Genomic DNA, 27,107 nt, shown 5'->3' with positions numbered 1-27,107 from the left:
AAATAAGGTAAAAGGTCATTATGAAAATTGAAATGCAAATCACCTGATTTATGAAAAGTCAATCTGTTAACTAAAATAAAAAAGTGTCTTAACTTCTACAACATCTGGATACCCACTTTGTTTATCATAAGGCTTAATGTTACCCTTTACAAGTTAAATAAAACTTGAAAAGTATTACAGTTATTGCAATTGTTGGGGGTTGTTACCAAAAGCAAAAAACATACATGAGTTATGACTTTATTCTCAGAATATATTGAGGTAAAAAATTAAATTGTCTCAAAATCAGAATTCTGAGATTCACAAAATAAATCTGAGGGAAAAAAATCTAAATTTGACAAAAAAAAGTCTGAATTGTGAGAACATTTTTTGGGGAATTCTGAGAAAAAAGTCAGATTTCTGAGAAAACAGAGTCAGAATTCTGATATTTGAACAGGTACTGTCTTTGGTACACCCCTGATGTTAGTTACCCTGTACAATTTCAATTCATCTGGAAAAATATTAAAGTTTCTGAAGCACAAGATTGTTGTCCGACAGCACCTGAATGCAGCAGGCGAATTTGATGACGTAGCTCCACCACGGGGCCGACCGGAAGTGTGTTGGATTTCCTGTTTGATCCTCTGCTTCGCCTACTTGGCTTCTTTTTAAATAAACCTCCGTGCAGAACAGCCGGATTATATACGTATTTATACATCATTTTCTGTTAAACAAACACTTTAACCACTGTCGGATTGTACTGTCATGGCGGAGGAAAGACACATTTAGGTAAGTTTATATACATATATATTTAAATCCACTGTTAACCGTTGTGTTAGCTGGTTTCTAACGGTTTGTTGCTAACTTAACTGACATTATATTACATTACATTACATCACATGAATACAAACAGAAACCAGTGCTGAAGCTAAAGTACAACATATGTTATATGTATATTAAGTGTGGTGTTTGTTTTGTCCAGCTGGCATGCTGTTCTGTGTTTTAAATGCTACTATATAACAAGGAAAATAGCATATTATTTTTACGTTTTAATAGCTGGTATTGTGAAGAACATTTGAATGCATTTTGGAAGGATTTCATACAAATATAATTGGAAAATGTTTAATATAACCTGGTAGTACCTTTACCTAACACTAATGATGTCATGTATACTTTAAGCTTTGTTGGTTAGTTAGTTTCGTAACGGATTTAATGTAACAGCTGTAACGGTTGTAGCTTTTCTCGGTGGGATACTGACTTAAAAAATAACTACAATTCTACCCGTGATATACGCTCATTATCACGGCTAAGAACCAATCAGATTGCTTGATTTGACTTGTCCGTTTTATAAGTTGGTTTATTCTTGTAAAATGTTTTATAACTGTTGTTTGATTATATATGGTATACTACACATTCATAAATTCTAGCATACTACATATTTGCTATTTTATTCTATTTTATTTAACTGTACTATATATTTAATAGCTTTTACCTTATACTATATTATGACTATACAATTCAATGGTTGTATGTTACTCTAATATTACACCAATTTAACTTCCCAAATGTTTTCTGCATAAACTCTTGTATTTTATATGCTATTCTTATTGGAGTTTTATATGTATCTGTTTATTTACTTCTTCTACTTTCTCTACTTATCTGTCTCGCTGTCCTCGGGCTTCTGCAACAGCTGCATTCCCTCACTGGGGATCAATACGAAATAAAGTAGTACACGTGGTCGGTGTATATTTATAGATTAGTAATGATTAACTTAATTGATCCTGATGGGAAATTGCAACGTTACACCAGCAACGTCACAGAAATGTAAAGAAATGAGTTAAATAGTATTTTAAAGCTAGAGTAACTGAGTAAAGTAAAAAGTGTGAATAGGCACGGAACTAAAACAAAGACTGTACCCACATATACACTGTACCATCAATGTTTGTGTGTTGTTGTTGTTGTTGATTTATCTTCCCTTTGGTTTTCTGAAATACCTGTAATGTGTTTTTTATATTGTGCTCTAAAAGGATTAGATACTAACAGTGAAAATTGTCAAAGGTGACACCTCCAAATTCCTTGTACTACATTTAAAATATAACCGTCACATTAGACAGAGAAAATCAGCAAAAACATGTATATATATTTTTGTCAATAAGGTGTTGAGATGTTTCAGCTTTTCTACATTTGTGTTCTCCCCTTCAGGCAGAAGGAAAGTCTAAACTCTGGACCGGGTCCTGATCACTCTGCAAACACCATGAGGTGACGACTGTGACATCTTGTATTGTTGCCCACCGGGACAGATGGCAAGGTAATGAACTGATAACAGCATCCAAAGTCTCCATTACACGTGGAGTCTTTGAAGTGTTCAGGAACATGTTCTGCATGTGGAAGGGTGTGATTTGAATGGTAGCACTGACAGTCACACACCCTAAGATCTTGTTGCATGTTAGGGGACATGTGTAACACAGCTCTATAGGAACTAAGATAAGATGTTATTGATTGATTTACTTTATTGATCCCAATTTGGGAAATGTCTGTGTTGCAGCAGCATCACATATGGCATGGTACAATACAAACGTAAAAGACTAGAAATAAACCACAAAGTAGAAAATATACATGTTGAATTTACAAATTAACAAAATATAAAGCAAGTTATTATATATACATAAGTATGTGAGGAATGGAATATTAAATATAAAACTGAATCAGGGGGTCCGCGGGGTCTTAAAAAGTATTAAAAGTTGATAAATGAAGGCTATTAAAAAGTATTAAACAGCATTTTCCAAGGTTTTACATTTTGTAGCTTGTTTTCAGTAAGTATATGAATGGTCCAGAGAGGTTGTGTTCTGCAGTCTGTCTGAATGTAGTCATGGCGTAGGTGTGTCGTGAGATTCTGTGGAGTTTATTGATGGCATCCCGTTGGGTTTGACGTCCAATCCAATCCAACTTTATTTATATAGCACTCTAAAACCTTCAGACCAAAGTGCTGTACAGAGAGATAAGCTCACACAACATAATATAAATACATTTAAAATACAAGACACAAACCACAATAAATGTAATAATAAAAAAATAAATAACAGCCATATAATAAAAACAATAGACCTCTGAACATCTGAACAGGATGTCGCTCGCTCACTGCTTGATAGCGCGAAGCTCTGTTTACGCCGGTTGCTAAGCAACATCGTTATGGGGAAATGCAAGTCTGCGTCCAAATGGTTGGAAGATGAGGAGGAAGAACAATCAATACTGTATATAGTCAATGTGAGGTAAAGTGTGTTGCCAAGGTAACCGGTTAGAACTCCAAGTGGAGATGAGGTCTTAACATGTATGGAAAGCGTCTTGAAAAAGGTCTTAAAAGGTTTTCCATGTGACTTCAGGATTCCTGCGTATACCCTGAGAATATATAAATGTAAAATGTACAGTGTGATTTTAAGTCCAAGAAAAGGAAATAAGCAAATAGAGGGTAATTTATATCTGACAAAATACGCTTTCACATGAAGCGAGCAAAGCAATCACTCCACTGATAATCAAACATTGAATGCAGGTTCCTGATTGAAATACATCACGGACCAAACATACATTAATGACGTGTTCTGCTGTGCTCCTCCTCCCAGGATCACGTTCTCCTGCCTGCCGGCCTCCTGGCGCTGCAGCGTGTCCCTTCTGTCTCTGGGCTGCGCTCCCAGGCAGAGGCTGCTGCTGCTGCTCTTCATCACCTCCACCCTGCTGCTGCTGGGGACCTACCAGAGGCAGCTGTGGGGCCTGGGGCCGCAGCTGAGGCCCGGCCACCGAGTCAACAAGTGAGTCACAACGGGTCACAAAGAGGGGACGACAAATGTTACTCAGTGGACTTCACAGTGTGTACAGAATATCAGTATGACAATACGACACCCTCTGTCCTTAGACCCTCTGTCCTTAGACCCTCTGTCCTTAGACCCTCACATCGTACAAGGAAACACTTCCGAAGAAAACCCACAGTTTAAAGGGAACATGGGAGAAACCTCAGGGAGAGCAGCAGAGGAGGGATCCCTCTCCCAGGACGGACAGACGTGCAATAGATGCCGTGTGTAAATTGAAAAGATAATACATTTGCAACATAGGTAGTCCAAATGTTTGGAAATGCATGTGTGTATAATAGGAAGATGAATCCACGAGGATATCCATCCAGGACCGATGATCCAGGACCACAGCCACGACTCAAGATCCAGGGCTCGCGATCCAGGACACAGGACCGCAGGATCATCCATGACTCCGGATCCCGGCGTATATAGACACCAAAAAGAAAGACTTTGGGGAATCTGGGTTAATGGGAACATGAGAGTACACAGGTACAGACAGAGAGAAGGAAGAAGTAAGATGTCCCCCGACAAACTAAGCCTATATCAGCAAAACTAGGGGCTGAATCTAATCAGCCCTAACTATAAGCTTTATCAAAAAGGAAGGTCTTAAGCACACTCTTAAAAACGGATAGGGTGTCTGCCGCCCGAACACAAACTGGAAGCTGATTCCACAAATGTGGAGCTTGATAAGAAAAGGCTCTGGCTCCCATTGTACTTTTAGAGACTAGGAACAACCAACAACCCTGCATTCTTGGAACGCAATGCCCTAGTAGGACAGTAGGGTATAATGAGTTATTTAAGGTACGATGGCGCCTGCCCATTAAGGGCTTTGTAGGCGAGAAGAAGAATTTTAAATTCTATCCTGTGTTCTATAGGGAGCCAGTGTAAGGCAGCCAGAACAGGAGTAATGTGGTCCCTTTTCCTAACTCTGGTTAGTACACGAGCTGCAGCATTTTGAATCAGCTGAAGCCACTTGACTGACTTCTTGGTACTCCCTGATAATAAGGAGTTACAATAATCCAGCCTAGAAGTAACAAATGCATGGACTAGTTTCTCTGCATCGTTTTAGATTAGATTAGAATCTTTAATGACCACACAGCCAGGCTGGTGGAATTCGTGTTCAGTGCAGAGTAGTACAGCTTGTTCCATACAGTTCAACATACAATAAACAGACAATAAAAAGTACAACACACAGCACAGGGCAAAGACATATCATAACATAAAGTTCAAGGTGTGGTGGATTATTATTGTTCATTGGGGTTATTTAGAGTCCATTTAGTGTCCGTATTGCAAAGGGGAAGAAGCTGTTTTTGAAGCGAGCAGTTTTGGCGGACAGTGACCTGTAGCGCCTCCCTGAGGGCAGAAGTTGGAAGACATGGTGACCTGGGTGGGAGGGGTCAGAAATGATTTTCTTTGCCCTTGTGACAGTTCGTTGGTGGTGAAGTGATTCGAGTGATGGAAGGGGACTGCCGGTGATTTTTGATGCTTTATTGATGATACGTTGAAGTTTATTCCGGGAGAGGTTGTCTGAACTGCTGTACCAGACGGTGATGGATAATGTGAGGATGCTTTGGATGATGGCTGTGTAGAACTGGATTAGGAGATGTTTCCTCACTCTGTATTTCTTGAGCTTTGAGGCAAGATATGCCTGATTTTTGCAATGTTACGTAGATGGAAGTAGGCTGTCCTTGAAATTGATTTTATGTGGGCGTTAAAGGATAAATCCTGATCAAATATAACACCAAGATTCCTTACAGTCTCACTCGAGGCCAAATTAATGCCATCCATAGTTAGTATATCTTTAGATAATTTGTTTCGTAGATTCTTCGGGCCAAGTACAATAACTTCAGTTTTGGTCGTGTTTAACATCAAAAAGTTTAAGGTCATCCACGTTTTTAAGTCCTTAAGGCAGTCTTGAATTTTATTTAGATGATTAATTTCATCAGGCTTGATTGATAAATATAGTTGAGTTCATCCGCATAACAATGAAAGTTTACAGAATGATTCCTTATAATATTGACTAACTGAAGCATATATAATGTGAACAAAATGGGTCCGAGCACTGAGCCCTGTGGCACTCCATGGCTATCTTTGGTTTGCGTGGAAGATTCATCGTTAACACGTACAAACTGAGAGCGTTCAGATAGATAGGACCTAAACCAGCCTAAAGCAGTTCCCTGTATGCCAACTAAGTGCTCTAGTCTTTGCAATAGGATATCATGGTCGATAGTATCAAATGCAGCACTGAGATCGAGCAAGACAAGAATAGAGACAAGTCCCTTGTCTGAGGCTATTAGAATGTCATTTGTGACTTTAACCAGAGCTGTCTCTGTGCTATGATGTGTTCTAAAGCCAGACTGAAAATCTTCAAATAAATCATTGTTTTTTTAAACATGAAGAAGAGGGGACACATGTTGATGTGGAAGAGACATGAAGAAGAGGGGACACATGTTGATGTAGAAGAGACAGGAACAAGTGGCTTTTGCATAATAGGTGACCTTTCAATGGACAGATCAAGTCTAAATGCGTCACAGCAGCTCCATGTGTAACATCAACAGACAAATATCAAGAGTCAATACATGTAAAACAAACAACAAACATTGAACACAATCCCTGAGAGAAAACATGCTCAAAGAGCCTTCAGCGTGCATTTGATCTTCTTCTTAGGTCTGATTAAACTAAAAGTAGAAACCCGCATATGAAAAGATAACATATTTCACTATCTCTAACTATCCTTGGTCACGAAGGAGAACAGCTGCAGTCTCTCTCACACGGTCACCTTGAGCTGTCAGGCCTCAGAAACTAATGAGATAACCGCGTCCACAAAGCTTGTTATCCAGCAACCAACGTTTCCATGTTTCCATGAATGGAAAAAAACATATGGTCATCTCTCCTGGGACACGTCTCCATGCCTTAATGTTCCAAGAGCTCTTTTCTCATCCTGCCTGTGCTGCAGCACCTCTTTTCACCCTCTGTCTGAAACCACAGCCCAGTCCGCTCTGATTGGTTAGCTGGTCGGCTCTGATGTGATTGGTCAACCGCTTAGAGATGTCCCGCCCCTTAGCCTATCACGTACAATAGGGCTGGATGATATTGGAAAAAAACTGACATTGCGATATTTTGTTCCCCTGCGATATATATTGCGAAAAATACAGGAATTTTGTCCGCAAGCCATACTTTCCTGAACTTTAATGAAATACAATTGGTCTTTTTTTAACGATATTTAACCGGATGAAGGAGTTTAGTCACGGACGTCTGGATCTCAAGTTATCAGAGCAACAAGCTGAGCTAGCTCGGTTATCCTGCTGTGATCTGATCAAGAATGCTTGTGATTGGTTTGCTGTGCACGCAGAGCCGGCATGTCACTCACTCGAGTACCTTTTCCTTTTGTAGCAAGCAGCAAAATAATTGTAACATGACGTGTTTGAGTTAATTTGCCTTCTTAAAATCACACGTCCCGCGATGTGAATATCGTGCATGCACATAACGCGATTATCGCCACGACACGATGTATCGTGCAGCCCTAACGTGCAATGTGTTGGAGTGCTAGCGAATAGAAGCGCGAGTGTGTGGGAGAGAAACTCCCTCTGTAGGAAACACAGGGATCGTAGCCTTGCAGACCGTTTACATGCACTAAAACCTTTAGGACACACTACTGGAAAGGGAAAACCCCAAACGGCAGAATAGGGTCCCTTTAAGGTTATGAAAACCAAAAAGAACAAGAAGCTAATGACCATATACGAAGTAGATCATGTTCAGCAGCATGTCTTTCATATCCTAATGTGTTAACTTACATGCACTGTTTCTGTTGAATGCGTTCACTTGTTTTATTGTGAAGAACCAGAAGTGGATGTTGTGAAGTGTTACGTGTTGCATGTGATATCCGAAGATGGCGGTGTGCTGAAATAAGAGGAAAGTGTGTCAGTGTAACAGATGTTCCCTCTCCTCCTCCAGGTACCTCTCCATCGCAGAGACCATGGAGGCCACGGACGTCCTGAACCCGGCTCTGAACTACGGCGTGGTGGTGGACTGTGGCTCCAGCGGCTCCAGGGTCTTTGTGTACTACTGGCCCCCCCACAACGGGAACCCCCACACGTTGCTGGACATCCGACAGATGAAGGACCGCGACCGCAAACCTGTCGTCAAGAAAATCAAACCCGGTGAGGAAACGGGAGCTCAGTGACGGCAATATGGACAATTACAATGTTTGTTAAAGGCTAAATATGTGTTTTAATGAAGTAAGGGGCTGCAGATATATTCTAGCCTGTACATCGTACTGACTTTGTCGCACAGATCCTCCACCATAATCATTTCATATATATTTAAATGATAACGAAATAATAATTATCATCATTCCCTCTAATATTGTGAAACCTATCGTAATTACAAATTCAGTCAAAATCATCGCAACTCGTTGTTTTTTTCGGAAACTTGCAGCCCTAATCTGCATTTCATTATTATTAAGTAATGCATATCACAATTTAATATTCAGTATGTTCTAATACTTTCAATCCGAAACTTAAACCATAATAATATGTGCCATATGTGCAGAAGTGAAACGGAGAGAAATTCTTCGGACATTTTGTCAAACATCTCCTAAAAACCACAGATTTCTTCACTTTTTGTTGACCTTTGTAAAGCCCCCCCCCCCCCCCCCCTCTTGGTGCCAGCATGAGGATCGTTACTTATCATTGTCTGTCCCTTTGGCTCAGAGCCAGGAGAAATGAAGGGCAGAGTGTGTGACGGAGATAAGACGTGGCATTCATGGGAAATATCGAGCAGGGGAAAAATAGAAGTCGAACAGGATAAAAACAGATGAGCCCTCTGTGAGTTTCCCTCCTCGTCTGATCTGAGGTTGATGGGATAGTCCTGATTACCGTCTGCTAAGTCATTTCAGCAGAAAGCACCATTCAGTGCCTCGGCCTTTATCTCAGCACACAGATTAGAGACACTGGGTGTTTTGTTTTTCCAGGAGCGATAGCTAAAGCATACGTGGCACTTTGAACCCTGGGACCAAATGTACCAACGTGTATATAGAAAACCCGTTTTTCTTGCATTGCTCTCTTTTATTTCACAGTTTGAGTTGTTCGACACTCTGATCAGCTTTTTGTGAAAACATGGGCTTCAACAAACCTGCTTTGTCACATACAGGCTCTTCTGGTATATACTGCAGCTCACACAAGCCAATCAGAGCAGCCGGGGCTTTTTTGGTAGGCGGGCTTTAAGAGACAGAAAACGGAGCATTTCAGACACGGTTTACAGGAGAAAACAAATCCTTTCATGCCAAGTGACGATGGCATGTCTCGTTGGCAGTTACAGTTATGCATATTTCTCGTGATGCATGGACATTTAGTTTTATTGTAGGAATTGTTTTGCATTATACTGTTTGTGTGTGTGTGACTTTGATGCCTTCTTGTCTCGGTCCCCATTACAACATATCTCTATTGGTCTTATCTGGTTCAATAAAGGTTAAATGATTATCACCTGGATCTCCTCTAGAGCTCCATTGAGTTCTTTGTAACCAGATGTCTCTCAGAGGGGCGTGGGGAGGGGCTCCTTGTCTTCATCTAAAGTAACAGACAGAGAATCAGCACTTTGGAAACAGGGCTGAAACAGAGGGGGTTATGGGTAATGCTGCAATGATCTGTTTGGTGTTTCAGCCAATCAGAGACAGGCTCTGGATATATGATAGGGGACCTTTAAGCTGTGTCTCTTTAATTAGCCGTCTTGTGAGGACACCTGTGAATGATGTGTTGTTGCCGTGTCTCTCAGGGATCTCCACCCTGGCCACCTCTCCCACTCGGGCCAGTGATTACCTCTACCCTCTGCTGAGCTTCGCTGCTGCTCACGTCCCGAGGAGCAAACACAAAGAGACGCCGCTCTACATCCTGTGCACCGCCGGCATGAGGCTGCTGCCGGACAGGTAACTCACCTTTACTCTGCCGCTCACGAGAGGTATATTGCATTTAGGTAAATGATGGTTGATATTGATGAAAAAAACACAATCAGAAACGTTGCTATCAGAAACAATGGCCGACTGCTTTGGACGTAATATGGTCGGTGTTTACATTAGCATCGCTAACACTCAGAGCTAACCTGTACTGGAGAGCATGTGTGTGAAGAAGCAGGAAGTAGAAAGGAACTCACCTTGTGGTATAACCAGGAGAGAGAAAGCCTTTGAGCTCCAGACTGTTTCAGAGCCTTGATAATCCATGATATGGAGTTTCATCACGGCAGCATTTAGTTTAGACCAGGGGTGCCCAACCTTTTTTGAACCGAGAGCTACTTTCAAAGTTGCCAGTCTGCCGAGATCTACCAGTTCAAAGAGATAGGCGTAGCCATTACTGACAGCCTATACCAGGTAAATACACACTTATACTTGTATAAAACTGACCTTTGTACGATTAATACTTCATAAAATACTGCAGATCCTTTATCTTACCTCTTTCTAATCTACACACATACAAGTATTTAACTGAAGTTACACAACAGTGTTGTTGATACAGAGTTGGAGTTTATTCACACGTCACATACTACAGTGGGTAATGTTTTCAAGAAACATTGAACAGTGCTGCCACATATGACACAGGAAAAAAAGAAAATACTCTGAACCCTTTCTTTGCCATTATATAAAAATAGTGTTGCTACAAAAGTATAACTTAGGCTTACTAATAAGACAACTCAGATCTGAAGCTACTCAGGAATCTGCTGCCAAAGTATACAAAGAAATGCCTTTAAAATAGGATGCAAGCAACACTGCACACACTAGTTTCTTAACCTGAATTGATAATAAATAGACTATAATCAATTTAAGTTTGCATTCTTATACCATTTTGTACAATAATTATAATGAATAAGTTCAAACAAACTTACAGCTGATTAATAACGGTATCTAACTTGAGTTTTTATCATATCAAAAACCTGTTGAAATGCTTCTGTTATTTTTATTACGCGTCGCAGCCTCCAGGAATGCTTCTTTCACAACTTCGCCGTCTTTGAAAGACTTCATGTGTTTCGCAAGAACGTGACTGACACGTTAAGATGCTATGGTAGCAGCCCTGCTCTTGTTGTTGGGCCTGGTGAAAATGGACTGCTGTGCATTTAGCTGTCCTCTCAGGCCCCTCCCCTTTTGGAGCATAGGGCAAAATTAGGAGGGAATTCCGTCTCGTAGCGTTTGTGCACTGTTTTGAAATGCCGCTCCTAAATTACCCTTCTTCGATAAAGCCACGCTCGCATTGCAGATGAGACAGATGGACTTTGAATTGGAATAGATAAAAAAATAATCATCCTCCCACTCGGAGTGAAAATTATATATGTTTTGCTTCTGCCATAATTGCGGTCTTGTGTGTGTGCGGACTGTCACTCCTGTTGACATGGACAACGTTAGTGGACTAGTGCACTGCCCACTGCTCACCAGCCACGCCCCGACACATGGGGTCACGCCGGCCAATCACAAATCTTTGATGCGTTCAAGTGCATTATTCTGGCACAGGAAGATTATGTTACAGGATATTAACGATAAAACAGAATATTGTTGTTCTATTTTTAGACACATCCCGCGATCGACTGGGAATCTCCCCGCGATCGACCGGTCGATCGCGATCGACTGGTTGGGCACCCCTGGTTTAGACGGTAGCTGCCGGGTCCCGCTTGAGCTCAGACCCCTCCTCTTTAAAGCTTCATACCCAAATCAGCACTTTAGAAACAGGAAGTGAAACAGAGGGATATGAGGCGTGGCTAGAATGATCTGTTTGGTATTTTGAGCAAAACACTTCATAGACATGTTTTTATATATTTGTATATCTCTGAGAGCTATGCTGTTGCCTACACATAGCATGATAGGTCCACTTTAAGCAACAAAATGGACTGAAGTCATATTGCCTTTTGACTGTTCCTCTGTGTGCAGCCAGCAGACGGCCATCTTGGAGGATCTGATCACTGACGTTCCTCTGGATTTCGATTTCCTGTTCTCCAGCTCTCATGCCGAGGTCATCTCTGGGAAACAAGAAGGCGAGCAGCTTGCTTACTGGGTTTAGTTTTATTAACTCAATGAAGAGAGGGCAACCCTAAAACCATGTCTTTCTAACCACTTCCTGCCCGTCTTGTGTCCCTGCAGGAGTGTATGCGTGGATCGGGATAAACTTTGTGTTGGGCCGCTTCGATCACGCTGATGATGGTGAGTTTGAAGCTGCTAACAAGATGCAAGGCTTCCATTGTCACGTGTACCCGGTAGTGTTGTCACGATGCCAACATGTTGGTTTCGATACCGAGTCAAGAATTGGGATTCCGATACTTAAAAAAAGGGAAACAGTCTTAAATGTAATTATTGTGCTTTATTTCACACCAGAACCAGAACACAAACTTTTAAACAATGACAACAATAAATTAAATAAATGACTAGAATTTTTATTAATTACAATTAAGCATCAAACAACTTTTTTGTTTTTCGCTTCTGGCGTCTTTTTTGTCAACAAGGCGTGGCGCAGCGGCATACCACTCCCACTTGCAGCCATGCTTCTCGCTTTCTCACATGCTGTGGCAGCTAGCGCGTGCATGAGAGAGGGGAGGGACTTAGCGCGTGCACGAGAGAGGGGAGGGACTTAGCGTGTGCATGAGAGAGGGGAGGGACTTGGAGCGTGCTTGAGAGAGTGGAGGCACTTAGAGCGTGCTTGACAGGGGAGGGACTTAGCGCGTGCATGAGAGAGGGGAGGGACTTAGCGCGTGCACGAGAGAGGGGAGGGACTTAGCGCGTGCACGAGAGAGGGGAGGGACTTAGCGCGTGCACGAGAGAGGGGAGGGACTTAGCGTGTGCATGAGAGAGGGGAGGGACTTGGAGCGTGCTTGAAAGAGTGGAGGCACTTAGAGCGTGCTTGACAGGGGAGGGACTTAGCGCGTGCACGAGAGAGGGGAGGGACTTAGCGCGTGCTTGAGAGAGGGGAGGGACTTAGCGCGTGCACGAGAGAGGGGAGGGACTTAGAGCGTGCTTGAGAGAGGGGAGGGACTTAGCACGTGCTTGAGAGAGGGGAGGGACTTAGCGCGTGCTTGAGAGGGGAGGGACTTGGCGCGTGCACGAGAGAGGGGAGGGACTTAGAGCGTGCTTGAGAGAGGGGAGGCACTGAGAGCGTGCACGAGAGAGGGGAGGGACTTGGCGCGTGCACGAGAGAGGGGAGGGACTTAGAGCGTGCTTGAGAGAGGGGCGGGACTTAGCGCGTGCTTGAGAGGGGAGGGACTTGGCGCGTGCACGAGAGAGGGGAGGGACTTAGAGCGTGCTTGAGAGAGGGGAGGCACTGAGAGCGTGCACGAGAGAGGGGAGGGACTGAGAGCGTGCTTGAGAGAGGGGAGGGACTGCAGGCACGGCTGCAGTGCAGGGAGTGGAAGCAGAGCGCTGAACGCACACGGCTCTTATTAAAACAGCGCTTTCTCACCGGAGTACTTTTCCCCGCCATTCTTAAAGTACCGATACTAATGAAACGGAGGAATCGTAACGTTTTTAACGGCAGGGTATCGCGGTACCTTTCAAGTATCGGTACACCGTGCAACACTAGTGCATAGTGTTAGAAATTAGAAAATAAAATAAAAACGGAAAAATACACAGTGTATTTTTCCGTTTTTATTTTATTTTCTAATTGTGTTCGGGTCACAGTTCCCAGAATCAGATGATAACATGAGATCTGCGTCCTGTTTCTCAGAGGAAGCCACAGTGGAGGTGACGACAGGCTCTCAGAACCAGCAGCCAATCAGCAGGCGGCGCACAGTGGGCATCATGGATATGGGCGGGGCTTCACTGCAGATCGCCTACGAGGTGCCGAGCGCCATCACCTTCAGCTCTCCACAGGAAGTAAGATCTGTTTCTGGAGGAGGGTTCACGATAAGACAAGAAATAAACAAGAAAGTAGAACATACACATGTTGAATTAACAAATTAACAATAACAACAATTAAATATAAAGCAAGTTATAACGGCTGCTGATTGTGTTTAAATACATGTTGGCTTAATCTGTGCACCTAATTCATTTTGTCCGTTCAACTTAATTCATTAATTAAAAATACCCATCGCAGAGGCAAACTGTCACAAACATTTGTTTTCACATTAGATGTTACTATAAATAGTTATCACCGCAATAAACCGTATTTAATTTTGTCGTAATGTACATTATTTCATTTCATATTCTGTTCTTGTTCATATCATATTCTCTTTACATGGATATAGACTTCTTGCACTATTTTGTATCTTGTATTTTATTCTATATGTTGCATCGTTGGAGGAGCTCAGGTCAGAAGAATGTCATTGCCATTTCTGCACTGAAGCTGCTGTGCATCTGACAATAAAACCTAAACATGGAGAAGCAGCGTTCAGTTACTTTGCTCCAAGTATCTGGATCAAACTCCCAGAAACCTGCCGGTCCGCTGCGACTCTGACTGGTTTAAATCCAGACTGAAGACTTTTCTTTTTGCCGCTGCTTTCACTTTTATAAAGCACTTTGAATTGCCTTGTGTTGAAAGGTGCTATAAATAAACTTGCCTTGTAATGAAATGGAGTTGGACACCCCTGCATTAGATGTTAGGAACAGATGGACGGCAACATACAGGTATTGACAATGTTGTGTGTGTCCAGGAGGAGGCGGGGAAGAGTGTGTTGGCGGAGTTTAACCTGGGCTGTGACGTGGAGCACACGCAGCACGTCTACAGAGTCTACGTCACCACCTTCCTGGGCTTCGGAGGAAACATGGCCCGACAGCGCTACGAGGAGCAGCTGCTCAACACCACCTTCACCAAGAACAGGTACACACACACACACACACACACACACACACACACACACACACACACACACACACACACACACACACACACACACACACACACACACACACACACACACACACACACACACACACACACACACACACACACACAAGGCCTTTCAAAGTGCTTCATAACAAACATGAATAGCAGTAGGATAGTGCTACAGACGCTCGTTACACAATTACAACACAATGTAATTAGAAACAAACTTACAGTGCCGTGTAGGACATGCATGTAGGATAAGTCTTCAGTCTTGCTTTAAAATAAGTGAGAGTTGCGATTTTCTGGGAGTTTGGTCCATATCAAGAACGACTGCAAAGTCTTAAGATCCCGAGTATGTATTAAGGAAGGGCGAGGGGAGATATGATGATTTTCAAATATCTCCACAACATCTACAAAACATCATGCCCACTACAACGGGATTATAACAGCAGGACTCGTGGACACCGCCTCAAGTTGAAGAAACAGTACTCAAGACTGGCTATCTGCTGCAACTTTTTCAGCCTGCGTGTGGTTGACTGCGTGTGGTTGACTTGTGGAATGGTCTGCCAGAAAACGGTGAACTGTCTCAAGTCCCGCCTCGACCACTACTGGTCAAACATCACCTTCACTTTGGACGATGTGACTGTTGCCAGCATCCACAGTAGATAAAGAACAGTGATCTACTTATTTATGAGCGACTAAAAGGCCTTATGCCTATTACAGCCGTATCCTATTGATATTGATATATATGAAGCATAATAACTAAACGCTGCGTATCCATGTTTAGTTCTGACTCTGGCAGAAGATCAGAAATGTATTTTGGCATTTCAGACACGGTACAAAGGAGAACAACACTCTTGTTTCACAGGGTTGCCAACTTTCACACATCTGGCACATTTAAAAGATAATTTTGCAAGTCAAATTTTTTTAAATGTGTCGTAAAACTGTGAAGTAACGCTTTTGACACTCAATGAACTACATCTCCCGCCTCGCACCACACACCCAGACGGCCGTCACGTTGGAACATCTCACTTCTTTCTCTCAGAACGAGGCGGAAAGTATAACGAGGTGAAAATCACTCCAAGTCTGGGCGCGTTGAGAGCTGTGCAGACACAAGGGGAGTTAGTCGGTTCCTAAGAGCCAGCATGCGGGACCGGGACTCTGGGATTTGTAGTCTTTCTAGTTGCGTATTTTTCATCGTCTTATATTTCAACAGTTTTACGGCAAACTGTGACTTTTGTGACACGGAAACTGTTTTTTACGATTGAGAAACATCATATGTGTAATTCGTGGCACAATTCAAACGGGATGGAAAGATACGTTTTCTCTCTCCATTGACTTCAATACATTATTTTTCTGAAATAAGGTCCCATGGGGGTCCCCGGAAAGGGAGGGACTTCGCCTCTCTATAAGTGTACATGTTTTCTTTTAAAATAATTCCCATGTGTGGAATAAACAAACTAATAAACAAACTAATAAACAAATAAATAATAAATGTTCGTCCTTAATATGAAATGTTTGTCTCCAGGCTCCTGACCACGCAGCTGGGTCTGAGCGAGGACAAGCCGTACCTGGACCCGTGTCTGCCGCTCAGCCTGCAGGACAGCGTGGTGAGAGAGAACCGGACCCTGAGCCTCAGAGGGCAGGGGGACTGGACCCGGTGCCAGGAGGCCGTCAGACCCTTCCTGGGGATCCACAACGGCACCATGTCCCCGGGGGGAGTGTACCAGGTACCAACTTCAACCGTTTGTCTCTTGCTTCTACCTTTTTGTGTTGTTTCTTTTATGTTATAGTGTGTTTTTGCATTCTTAGAGAAGACAAGATTTCCATATCCAAAACATAGGAAAACATTTAGTCTTGTACAACAGTCCTGCAGTAAATCTTTTGGGTACTACCTGTACGCCTTACGGTTACCGAACATTCAATTGAAATTCCTAAGCTCCTTTTAAAGATGTAATGTGCAACATGTCCACGTCAAAACGCCCCAAGCCGACTACATCTGTGTTGTATCATTGTTTTTAGTTGTGAACCTACATTATCCCAACACTAAGAATTCATTGAGAGCAGGGGTGTCAAACTCAATTTAATCGTGGGCCACATCAGCATTATGGCTGCACTCAAAGGGCCGGTTGTAACTTCAAGACTATTTAAAAATAGATATATAAATATATATAAAATAATGTATTATATTACATGATTGCCTCTGCATTGGATTATTATCACAAAGGGTAATCATTTCATAATTAACTAAATTAAACCTTAAATTCCCGTATATTCCCTTAAATTCCAGTTTATTCCCTTAAATTCCTGCGTATTCCCTTAAATTCCTGCGTATTCCCTTAAAGTCCTGTGTATTCCCTTAAATTCCAGTGTATTCCCTTAAATTCCTGCGTATTCCCTTAAATTCCTGCGTATTCCCTTAAAGTCCTGTGTATTCCCTTAAATTCCAGTGTATTCCCTTAAATTCCTGCGTATTCCCTTAAATTCCTGCGTATTCACTTAAATTCCCGTGTATTCCCTTAAATTCCCATTTATTCCCTTAAATTCCCTTAAATTCCCGTGTATTCCCTTAAATTCCCGTTTATTCCCTTAAATTCCCTTAAATTCCCGTGTATTCCCGTTTATTCCCTTAAATTCCCGTGTATTCCCGTGGAAAGTTTCCATCTTTGAAAATTCCCGGAATTTTGCAACCCTAGTTTTTATACATCTGAGTTTTGGACTGACAACACAAGACTATTAAAGACATCACCTTACGATTTGAAAACTAGAATACATATAATTAACACCTTCTGACTTTTTAAACCTAACAATTAACCGGTTGATGATTAAAATAGTTGTTAGCTGTTTATTGAAATGTTTGCACGAGTCAATTTGTGGGTCAATAAATGAGGATTTCAGTTTAACTTGACGCCCTGTTTGTAAGGAGAGTACTTTATTGTGAGTTCCTATTGAACTGATTTATTCTAATGCCATGTTTTGTGTTTCAGGCTCCCATCAACTTCAGTAACAGTGAGTTTTACGGCTTCTCCGAGTTCTTCTACTGCACGGAGGACGTTCTGCGGCTCGGAGGACAGTACGACAGCAGGAAGTACTCCAAAGCTGCTATGGTACTTTTTTGTAATATATTTTGTATTGACATTTGTCAGCAAGCAATTACACAGTGGTTTTGAAGACATAGTAATTATACATCTTAAGCTTGACTGTCCGAAATGTGTTTTTTTACACGAAGATAAAAATAAAGACAGTAAAGTACAAACAATGCGAACATTAGGGAGGGATCAGGACTTCACACGTTTGTAAAAATCAAATCTGGCCGATGAGGTTTTACAAAATCAGTCCACTTTCTACATCGTGACACAAATAGCTCCAGTTTGTGATTGACGGATGATGTTATCCTCTGTGACTACCCGACTTGCATGTCTGCCCGATGTGCACTGCTCCAGCGCGAGTTGCTCCGCCATGTTGGACGCTACGCACGGAAACCCAAACAGGACAGTTGACGTCCGTACTGATCTAATAACAGAGTTTTGTTCTTGAATCAACTTTTTCTATGAAAAGTAATTTCCCTTTCAAAGGAATCTCAACAGAAACAGTTTCTCCGGACTAATACCTTTCTAAGTTAACAATTAGATATTACTTATGAAAGCCATAAATGATTGATACATGTACAGTGTCTTATTGTTAAGTGTGAAGGCTGTCGATCAGAAGTTAAACCCATTTCTCACTTATTTTAAGAAAGTACTTAATCCACTTAAAGCAGGGGTGTCAAACTCAAGGCCCGGGGGCCACATTCGGCCCGCGACTTCATTTTATGTGGCCCCACAAGAGCTTGCTAAGAAAATAATATGTTTATTATACGGTTACATGCTACAGAAGCACGTTGCCCATAAACTACATGTCCCACAATGCATCTCAAATATTACTTTTTTCTCAGAATTTGCCTTTTTTTCTCAGAATTTGCCTTTTTTTCTTCAAAATATGCATTTTTTCATAGAATTCCTTTTTCTCAGAATTAGATTTTTATTTCAAAATGTCACTTCTATTTCTTTTTTCTCCAGAATTTGGCTTTTCTTTTTAAATCATTTTGGGACATACGCACTGAAAAGACTTGCAATTATTTGCCCTAGACTTCTGCTTTCAGACGTAGTTAATTATGAAGTGATTACCCTATCCGATGATAATCCAATGCAGAGGCAATGATGTCATATAATACATTATTTTATATATATGATATATTTATATATGTATTTTTATATAGTCTTAAAGTTACAACCGGCCCTTTGAGTGCAACCATAATGCTGATGTGGCCCGCGATGAAATTGAGTTTGACACCCCTGACTTAAAGGATTTATTCTCAAACGACCGGGAAATGACGTAAAAACAATAACTCATCTCTCGTTCAGATTAATGCGGTCGGTTTGTTTTTCTTCTTTGCGAAACACCGCTTTTTCAAATGTCCTGTTTGGGTTGCCGTACGTCCAGCAGACCAACTTGCGCAGCGCAAATCAGATCCTCTCCATTTAGTAAAGAACCATCCATGCGTTTCGAGTTGGGCGATCTGGTGATAACCACTTCGCTATGGTACCTTTTCAAGAGTAATATCTCTATCAAAACAAATGCATGATTATTTGTTGTTTATATAAAGTTTGTTGTTGTTGTTTCTGCAGGACTACTGCGCCACCAAGTGGTCGACACTGAAACAGCGTCTGGACAACAAGCTGTTCTCTCAGCAGGCCGACATCAGCCGACTCAAGTGAGTTCATCTCTTCGTCAACAACGTTTAAATTATGCACAGCTTTCATTTGATTTACTGACAAATGTAGGTTTTATTTTATTAAAATGATTTATTTGTCAATTTGTTGAACATGTCAGAAACAAAACAAACAACAATAATAATTATTATGTCAAAGAGAAAGAGAAAAAAACGTTCAAGGTAAAAAAAAAAACTAGTATATGCATTCTCAAATAGGGGGGCAAGAAAGGAGATCCGGCCCCTCGCGAACATTTATCTTGAAAATAAAAGATTAGGTCATCAGCATCCGGGATGTATTGGACTCATCGTTTTAAACACATATATTTTTTTCTAGCTTATTTATTATGAACAAGACTTCACGTTCAAATAGGGAACATATTCCGAGGTACAAATACCACACGTTTCGTTATTTTGACACAATTAACACTCACGGCCGTCCACACAGCGGCGTGCTTTGACGCTTCACCTTCACTTTGAATGGGGTGACGTCACTTTCCGCCGAACTGCATTGTGGGAAGCGGCGTGGAGCTTTGCTGGCGTGGCTCGCTGCAAAAGTTGAGCAATGTTCAACTTTTGAAGCCTCGGCAGAAGCGTCAGCCAATCGAATCGCATGCCAGTACAAGCTCTAGCCAATCAAACCGCTGCTTGTGTGTCGGGGGCGGGAGATTCACGTGATTGGTTGTTGGTCGAGTTTCAGACACGCCCGCCGGCAAGCGTCAACGCACGCCGCCGTGTGGACGGCCGTGATAGTTTCATGTCTTGTTACATAAGAGTAGATCAATATGTGCTAGGTGTCTTTATGGGGGAATTCTATTGTTGTGGTACTGCTGCTGCATATTGAGCATGCTAAGACTCACTCATGTCCAACAACTTCCTTACGTACAATACATCAGCACTAATCAGGGGGTTATGGAGGAACACTCTTAACTAATGGCCGAGTACTTGTAGAATAAGGCGTTAATAAGAGTTTAATACTGACTCAGAAAGACATGCTCGTTAACTAACAACTAGTTGATGGTGAAAGTGTTGCCTTTTTTTTTTTTACAAAACAACCAAAAGGAAATGACTTTTACAATGACAAGAAATAACGAGCATCGCCTCACAGGTTCTGCTCACAGCCATTCAGTTTGGTTTCTAAATGATGGTTTTATTTTAGATAACCAACAATATTTCAGCCCGTCGGTTCAGTCATCCCACAGGTGGCATGACGAATGTACGGTTTGTGCGTGTGGCGGCAGGCCGGTTTTAAATCAGTGCAAAACGGTTGCTAACGCGTCGTTTACTCACAGTTAAAATATGCGCATTCTCAATTCAACTTTCAACACATCACACATTGTTTTTTGATACTTACAGCAAGTCAGGTGGTTTTGAGCTGAATTCACAAACTCCCCAATCAAACTGCTTTTACAGCTGGAAACAGGAACAGATACGCAAGTGTTTAAACTCGAGAGGCCAAAGCGGCTACAATATAGTTTTATTTATAGGTTTGATTACCTGTCAGCAAAAACAGCTACTAGCGAGCCAATGGCTGTGGACTTGTTAGAATTGGTTTGTAAAGCGTCAAACCTTTTGTAGTATTCTTCCCTTTCTAATATAAGCCAGGCTTCAGAGAAGTTACAGAGTGAACACGGTGCTGAGTCCGAGTGTGCATTTCTGTTCTGCCAACTGACAACCGACGACTTCGCCAACGCCAAAGTCTAAAGCTCACATTTAGCACCGAGAGTCGATTCGCATGAATACTTTCTCGCTCCTAACTTCCCTGTTTTTAGGAACCAGCTCGTCGTCCACGGTAATCATCAGACAATATGCTCTGGACTCTGTATTCTGCAACAGGAAACAACACAAACCACCTCGAGTGGTTTATTGAGGTTTACGTTACAGCTTTCTGGTGGTGACTTTTCAATAATGAGAAGCTGCACTGTGAGAACAAAGACATTTACCTTCTGAGATAACCAGGATAAAGCACTACATTTCATTTAGCTGACGCTTTTATCCAACGCGACGTACAATAAGTGCGTTCCAAGAAGATACACACTTGAAGACGACAGAATCATATAAGTACATCAGAGGCCTGTACTACGAAGCCGGTTCAACAGACCCTGGATATGTTTGAGTTGCCCGGGTTACCTAATCCAAAACATACGCGCTCTCGCTAAGCGGTCCTACGACGCTGGTTATCAACTCGTTAACTCAAGCCAGCTTTGCCCCATCTAGTCAGGTGCGTGTTCCCGAAAAAGGGGCGGGGTTAGCAACATTCGACCAATCACAAACATGGACAAGCGTACTGACATACTGACATACTTCCTGAATGAAAAGTCAACTATAATATTAGACATATGAAGAAGTTACACTTTAAACATCCATGACTCAAACACGTTCTGTCACCTTAAGCTGGAACAGAACACGTGTTTGAATGCGTACATCAACAGGGTCATGATATCACGGCCCGTCTAAAACACGATCTGACTTTCATTACTTTTGACTCGAGTGTTTCGTCAACTTAACGTGTTGCTTAAAATAATCCTTCTGCATCCGGTCTGTGACGCTGAGTGCTGCACGGCCAGACACGGCTCGGCTGACTCAGATCAGGAGATGATACATTGTGATGCGATATAACGGGACACATCGACGCCACAGTGCCGTGGGCGGTACGTAATGTTACTCTGATCCGGTTGCTTGCGTTGTGGCAGGAGATCTCGCTGAGAAGAGAACCAGCGCCGTCGGACCGCAAACCCCGAGTTTCCCCTGAAGTTATCCGCTAAGCGAACATCCGGCTTCGTAGTGCAGGCCTCTGCTCTCTGCTGCACCTTCTCAGTGTATTGCGATGCATTTTAACCTGTCATCTGATTGGGTGTTGAATTTTCACGATCCTCCTTTTAATGCACAATTTCATCGCTGTACCTTTAACCTAAATGTGTTTCTCACATGTCTCCTCTATGCACTTGTTGTATGAAAGGTGCTACAGTATATATATATAACATTATGACCCGTCCCCCTGCTGCTGTGTCCCAGGTATCAGTGCTTCAAGTCGGCCTGGATGTTCGAGGTGCTGCACTCCGGCTTCAGATTCCCCCCCGACTACCGGAGCCTGAGGACGGCTCAGCTGGTTTATGATAAGGAGGTGCAGTGGACTCTGGGCGCCATTCTGTTCAAAACACGCTTCCTGCCCCTCAGGTAAAACACACACACACACACACACACACACACACACACACACACACACACACACACACACACACACACACACACACACACACACACACACACACACACACACACACACACACACACACACACACACACACACACACACACACACACACACACACACACACACACCTCCTCTGCTCCATAGCTTCTCTTGGATAAATAGACTTAAACTCACACTGAACATTTTACATTTATATTCAGTGTAACATTCCATTCCTGCCACACTTAATGTATATATAATATCCTGCTTTATATTTGGTTCGTGTACATTTGTATTCAACATGTATATGTATATGTATATTTTTTGTAATGCTTTTTAATTGACATGTTTCTATTTGACAGTATTTTCACACACGAGTATCTGTCCTTCTCCTCGAGTAGATGATGTGTGTGCTTTGCTCTCTGCTTCGTACCCACCCTAGCGCTAGGAGCATTGCTTTTGTGCATTATAGAAAACATAAATATAAGTGGTTAATGTCGTTCCTCCTCCTCCTCCTCCTCCAGGGACCTCCAGCAGGAGACCCTCCGTCAGAACCACCCCAGCTGGCTGCGCTCCTCCTTCCTCTACAACCACCACCTGTTCTCCCTGTGTGTGCTGGTGGTGGTGCTGGCCATCCTGCTGTACATCCTGCGTCTGAGGAGGATCCACCAGAGGGAGCAGCGGCAGAGCGAGACCCTCAAGCTGCTGTGGGCCGAGGAGGGGGAGGCGCTGCTGGCCTGAGAGGGGAGGGCACAACACCTCATTAGTGTGAGAACAGAGGCACCTGGAATTACTCACCAGCTGAGGGTCCAGACTTTTGTTTTTACATAGACAAGGACACTTAAACAAGCGCCACTCAAATGGATCCATTCAGGGGAGAATATGAAGTGATTCCCCCCTGGATGTAAACATAGCACAGAGGAACCTGGAACGACTCACCAGCTGACGGTGCGACCGGGCCAGATCTGTTTTACATGGAAAAGAACATGTCTAATGACCCTGGGAATCAGACTCCACTCAAATTCATCCATGCTAGGGGAGAATATGAAGTGATTTCCCCCTGAATGTAAAACAAACAAACATTGTGAGTAAAGAGGAACGGGGAATTACTCACCAGTCACCAGTCAGATCTGTTTTTACATGGACAAGGACACTTAAACGACCCTGGGAACCAAACTCAAAACCTAATTCATCCATTCTAGGGGAGAATATGATATGGTTTCCCCCTGAATGTAAAATCAAAAGGCATTGTGAGTACAGAACGTGAGTACAGAACGTGAGTACAGAACGTGAGTACGGAGCGTGAGTACAGAACGTGAGTACGGAACGTGAGTACGGAGCGTGAGTACAGAACGTGAGTACGGAACGTGAGTACGGAGCGTGAGTACAGAGCGTGAGTACGGAACGTGAGTACGGAACGTGAGTACGGAGCGTGAGTACGGAACGTGAGTACGGAGCGTGAGTACGGAGCGTGAGTACGGAACGTGAGTACGAGTACGGAGCGTGAGTACGGAACGTGAGTACGGAGCGTGAGTACGAGTACGGAGCGTGAGTACGGAGCGTGAGTACGGAACGTGAGTACGGAGCGTGAGTACGAGTACGGAGCGTGAGTACGGAGCGTGAGTACGGAACGTGAGTACGGAGCGTGAGTACGAGTACGGAGCGTGAGTACGGGGCGTGAGTACGGGGCGTGAGTACGGGGCGTGAGTACGGAGCGTGAGTACGGAGCGTGAGTACGGAGCGTGAGTACGGAGCGTGAGTACGGAGCGTGAGTACGGAGCGTGAGTACGGAGCGTGAGTACGGAGCGTGAGTACGGAGCGTGAACCAAACGCCACGGTTACACCTTGCAGCTTTAAACAAAGAGCCAATCACAGACTGGAATCATGTTCTCTGGGTTCCTTCTTTGGAAGAGAATCAACTTGAAGCAACAGAAGTATCGTAAGTCCTCCACCAATATCTCCCCGACGTGAAGCCAGGCGTCGGTCAATGTCTTCACTCTTGAGCTGCAGAAGAGGATCGGGTTATACGTTTCTCGAAGACTGTTCAACGTCCAATTAGGAAGCTGCGTTCAGGCACAGGCGGGAAAGAAAGTGTCTCTATAGCTTTCCATGACGGATGGGAACGCCTGCAGGACTCTGAGGACTTCATCTCGGTCAGTTCATCATTTCTGTCCAGGACCAGATACCTCTCGGACACATCTCGCTGTGCTTTGATCTCACGTCGATGTGTTTGAGGAGGCGAACACCGTCCCATGTTCTCACGTCCCCACCGTTTGATACGAGGCGTGCACGAGTTGGTCGTTTGACGGTTCAAAATAGGGTTTATTGTCAGTCTAACATTAATTTATTCAATATAACTTTACATTTCGGTTTAATTACCTTTTCAAAGACATCAGGTTTTATTTTGTTAGCTTTTCCAAGACATTCCTAGTTCTGAGAACTGGTATTAATTACAGTTACTCTGCAATACCTGTTCGCTCGGGTTGGTTTCATTTGATGTTAAAACGTTAGAACTTTTGTGTCGAGGCGTTTCGAAGTGGTTTCGTGCGGCCGTCATTATCACAAAGACCGCCTCTTTCCGTTTGCTCCAAAGTCTGCTACGAGCGTAACATTTAGCAAAACTATGATTCCTTTCCTGTGTTGCTCAGAGCGTCCCGTCCACACGCTGCTGATTTCCCTCACTGCACAAACACAGAGCTGCTGACCTCTATGCAAACGAATGCACGATGACGCGACCAATAGAGCGCGTTCGAAGTTGATGATGCTCACTACTCCCATTGCAAAAAACACGTTTTTATCGCCACCTTAAAATGTTAATTTAGTTTTAGCTAAAGCTGAAGGAGACGCATCTGACGGTGGAGAACTGAGCCTGGGTGGAGGCGTGTGGGTTAGTGCGTTGGTGTTGGGCTCAGGGGGGCACAGGTTCAAACCCCACTGCAGTCGTTGTGTTCCTGGGACACTTCGCCCCACAGTAGTGAGTGTGTAAGTCGCTTTGGATAAAAGCGTCTAACAAGTGACATGTAATGAAAATCTGAGCCTGAAATGTCCCAAAGTGGCCACCGTACAGCAACAAATTGAACAACTTGGTTTGAGGCTATTTCATCCCGGGTGCTTCAGATTTGTCTGGATTGTATCTTACTCTTTCCACATGTGACCTTGAGCGTTTCCTAACAGACTAAACACGACATTCCCTCGTTCGCGCCAAATAAACGGCAGAGGAGACGAAGCTTTTTTTCTCTTAGCGTTTGAAATCCCCTTTTTTTTTTAAACCACTACTTGGCATCTGGAATGTTCCCCCAGCGTCGGTGACATCAGCCTGAGGGCAGCTTCCTCAGAGATACGGTTTCTCCCCCTGGGATGGTTTCCTTTCGGCCGATGATGTCAGCTTCTCTGATAACCGTCTGCCACTCGTTCCTGTCGAGGCCTCCGATGTTTATCAGCGGGAGACGCAGCCAAGAGGCTTTTTAGATGAAGTAAGCCCAGAGATCTGCTCAGTGTGCGGATGAAGGCGCTGACAGCTGACCAAGGCCCCGAGCCGCCGTTTAAACTGATTTGAACGCACGAAAGAGGGTCAACACGGCTTTCAAATAGAGCCGTTTGCGGAATAAAGCCTTACCCTTCACATCGTAATGTGTTTCAAAGCTGTACGAATTAAGCCACTCTTATTTTGACGGACCATGACGATTTAAAAAAAGTGGGAGGTATTTTTTTAATGTCCAAAGAATTCAGAATTTCTCATTACTTTCTGATTTTAAAGTGTGTGTGTGTGTGTGTGTGTGTGTGTGTGTGTGTGTGTGTGTGTGTGTGTGTGTGTGTGTGTGTGTGTGTGTGTGTGTGTGTGTGTGTGTGTGTGTGTGTGTGTGTGTGTGTGTGTGTGTGTGTGTGTGTGTGTGTGTGTGTGTGTGTGTGTGTGTGTGTGTAGCAGAATACCTGATCGATGGGCTTTGTGCAATGTTTCACTTTTATTCACTGAAGGGATTCTTGTCTTTGATCTTTTGAATGTAGGTACCTTTTAACAGATATGTGAATATAACAAATCCAATAAAGAATCCTCTTTGTAATAAAATCATGTCTTTGAGTTGATTTACGCCCCTGTATTATAATATAATGCACTAATGTGTAAGGATCTGTCGTTTTTAAACATTTCCAAAGCAGCTAAAAAGTGGCTAATTAAAATCCATATATATAAATCTGCAGATCTCATTTACTTCTGTTGGATGGAAACAAAATATGAAGTGTTTTATTTTGTATAAATAATTTAAATCAAAGGAACTAGAGGTGATGTAGAGGAGTTAAAGGTAAAATATCATCTTCCATATGTGGATTGATAATGTGGCGTCAAATGGAAATACTCAAGTGAAGTACAAGTACCTGAGAAACGTACTTATAGTACTTGAGTAAATGTATTAACCTGGAATAACTATCCACATATTATAATACCATTAAAGGGAAGTGAAAACATATTTTACGTTTTAGGGCTGATCTGACGCTTTAAGATGGGTTTGGTTGAGGGGCAGAGGAAAGTAACTAAGTACTAATACTTTTACTTGTTGCAGAGTATT

The 27,107-nt window shown here is 42.9% G+C and overlaps 1 protein-coding gene and 1 long non-coding RNA gene across 2 annotated transcripts; one reads left to right on the top strand and one right to left on the bottom strand.

The window, feature by feature from the left end:
- The first annotated feature begins 593 nt into the window (after positions 1 to 593).
- LOC117451040 (ectonucleoside triphosphate diphosphohydrolase 4-like) lies at positions 594 to 26,611 on the top strand. Its single transcript, XM_034089122.2, has 14 exons — positions 594 to 762; positions 2,176 to 2,281; positions 3,591 to 3,776; positions 7,770 to 7,975; positions 9,588 to 9,738; positions 11,722 to 11,825; positions 11,932 to 11,991; positions 13,505 to 13,653; positions 14,430 to 14,596; positions 16,131 to 16,332; positions 17,590 to 17,709; positions 19,270 to 19,355; positions 22,368 to 22,529; positions 23,070 to 26,611. Exons 2-14 carry the CDS (start codon positions 2,274 to 2,276, stop codon positions 23,284 to 23,286), a joined length of 1,818 nt encoding a protein of 605 aa, XP_033945013.1. The 5' UTR covers positions 594 to 762; positions 2,176 to 2,273; the 3' UTR covers positions 23,287 to 26,611.
- On the bottom strand, positions 14,502 to 21,103 carry LOC117451171 (uncharacterized). The gene is made up of 3 exons (XR_004552629.1): positions 20,850 to 21,103; positions 20,707 to 20,765; positions 14,502 to 14,581 (listed from the first exon to the last, which is right to left on the bottom strand). It is a non-coding gene; the product is annotated as an uncharacterized lncRNA (long non-coding RNA).
- Positions 26,612 to 27,107: the final 496 nt, after the last annotated feature.

Source organism: Pseudochaenichthys georgianus, chromosome 1 (genome assembly GCF_902827115.2).
Source record: "Pseudochaenichthys georgianus chromosome 1, fPseGeo1.2, whole genome shotgun sequence".
NCBI lineage: Eukaryota > Metazoa > Chordata > Actinopteri > Perciformes > Channichthyidae > Pseudochaenichthys > Pseudochaenichthys georgianus.
This window is presented reverse-complemented; position numbering and strand designations above follow the sequence as displayed.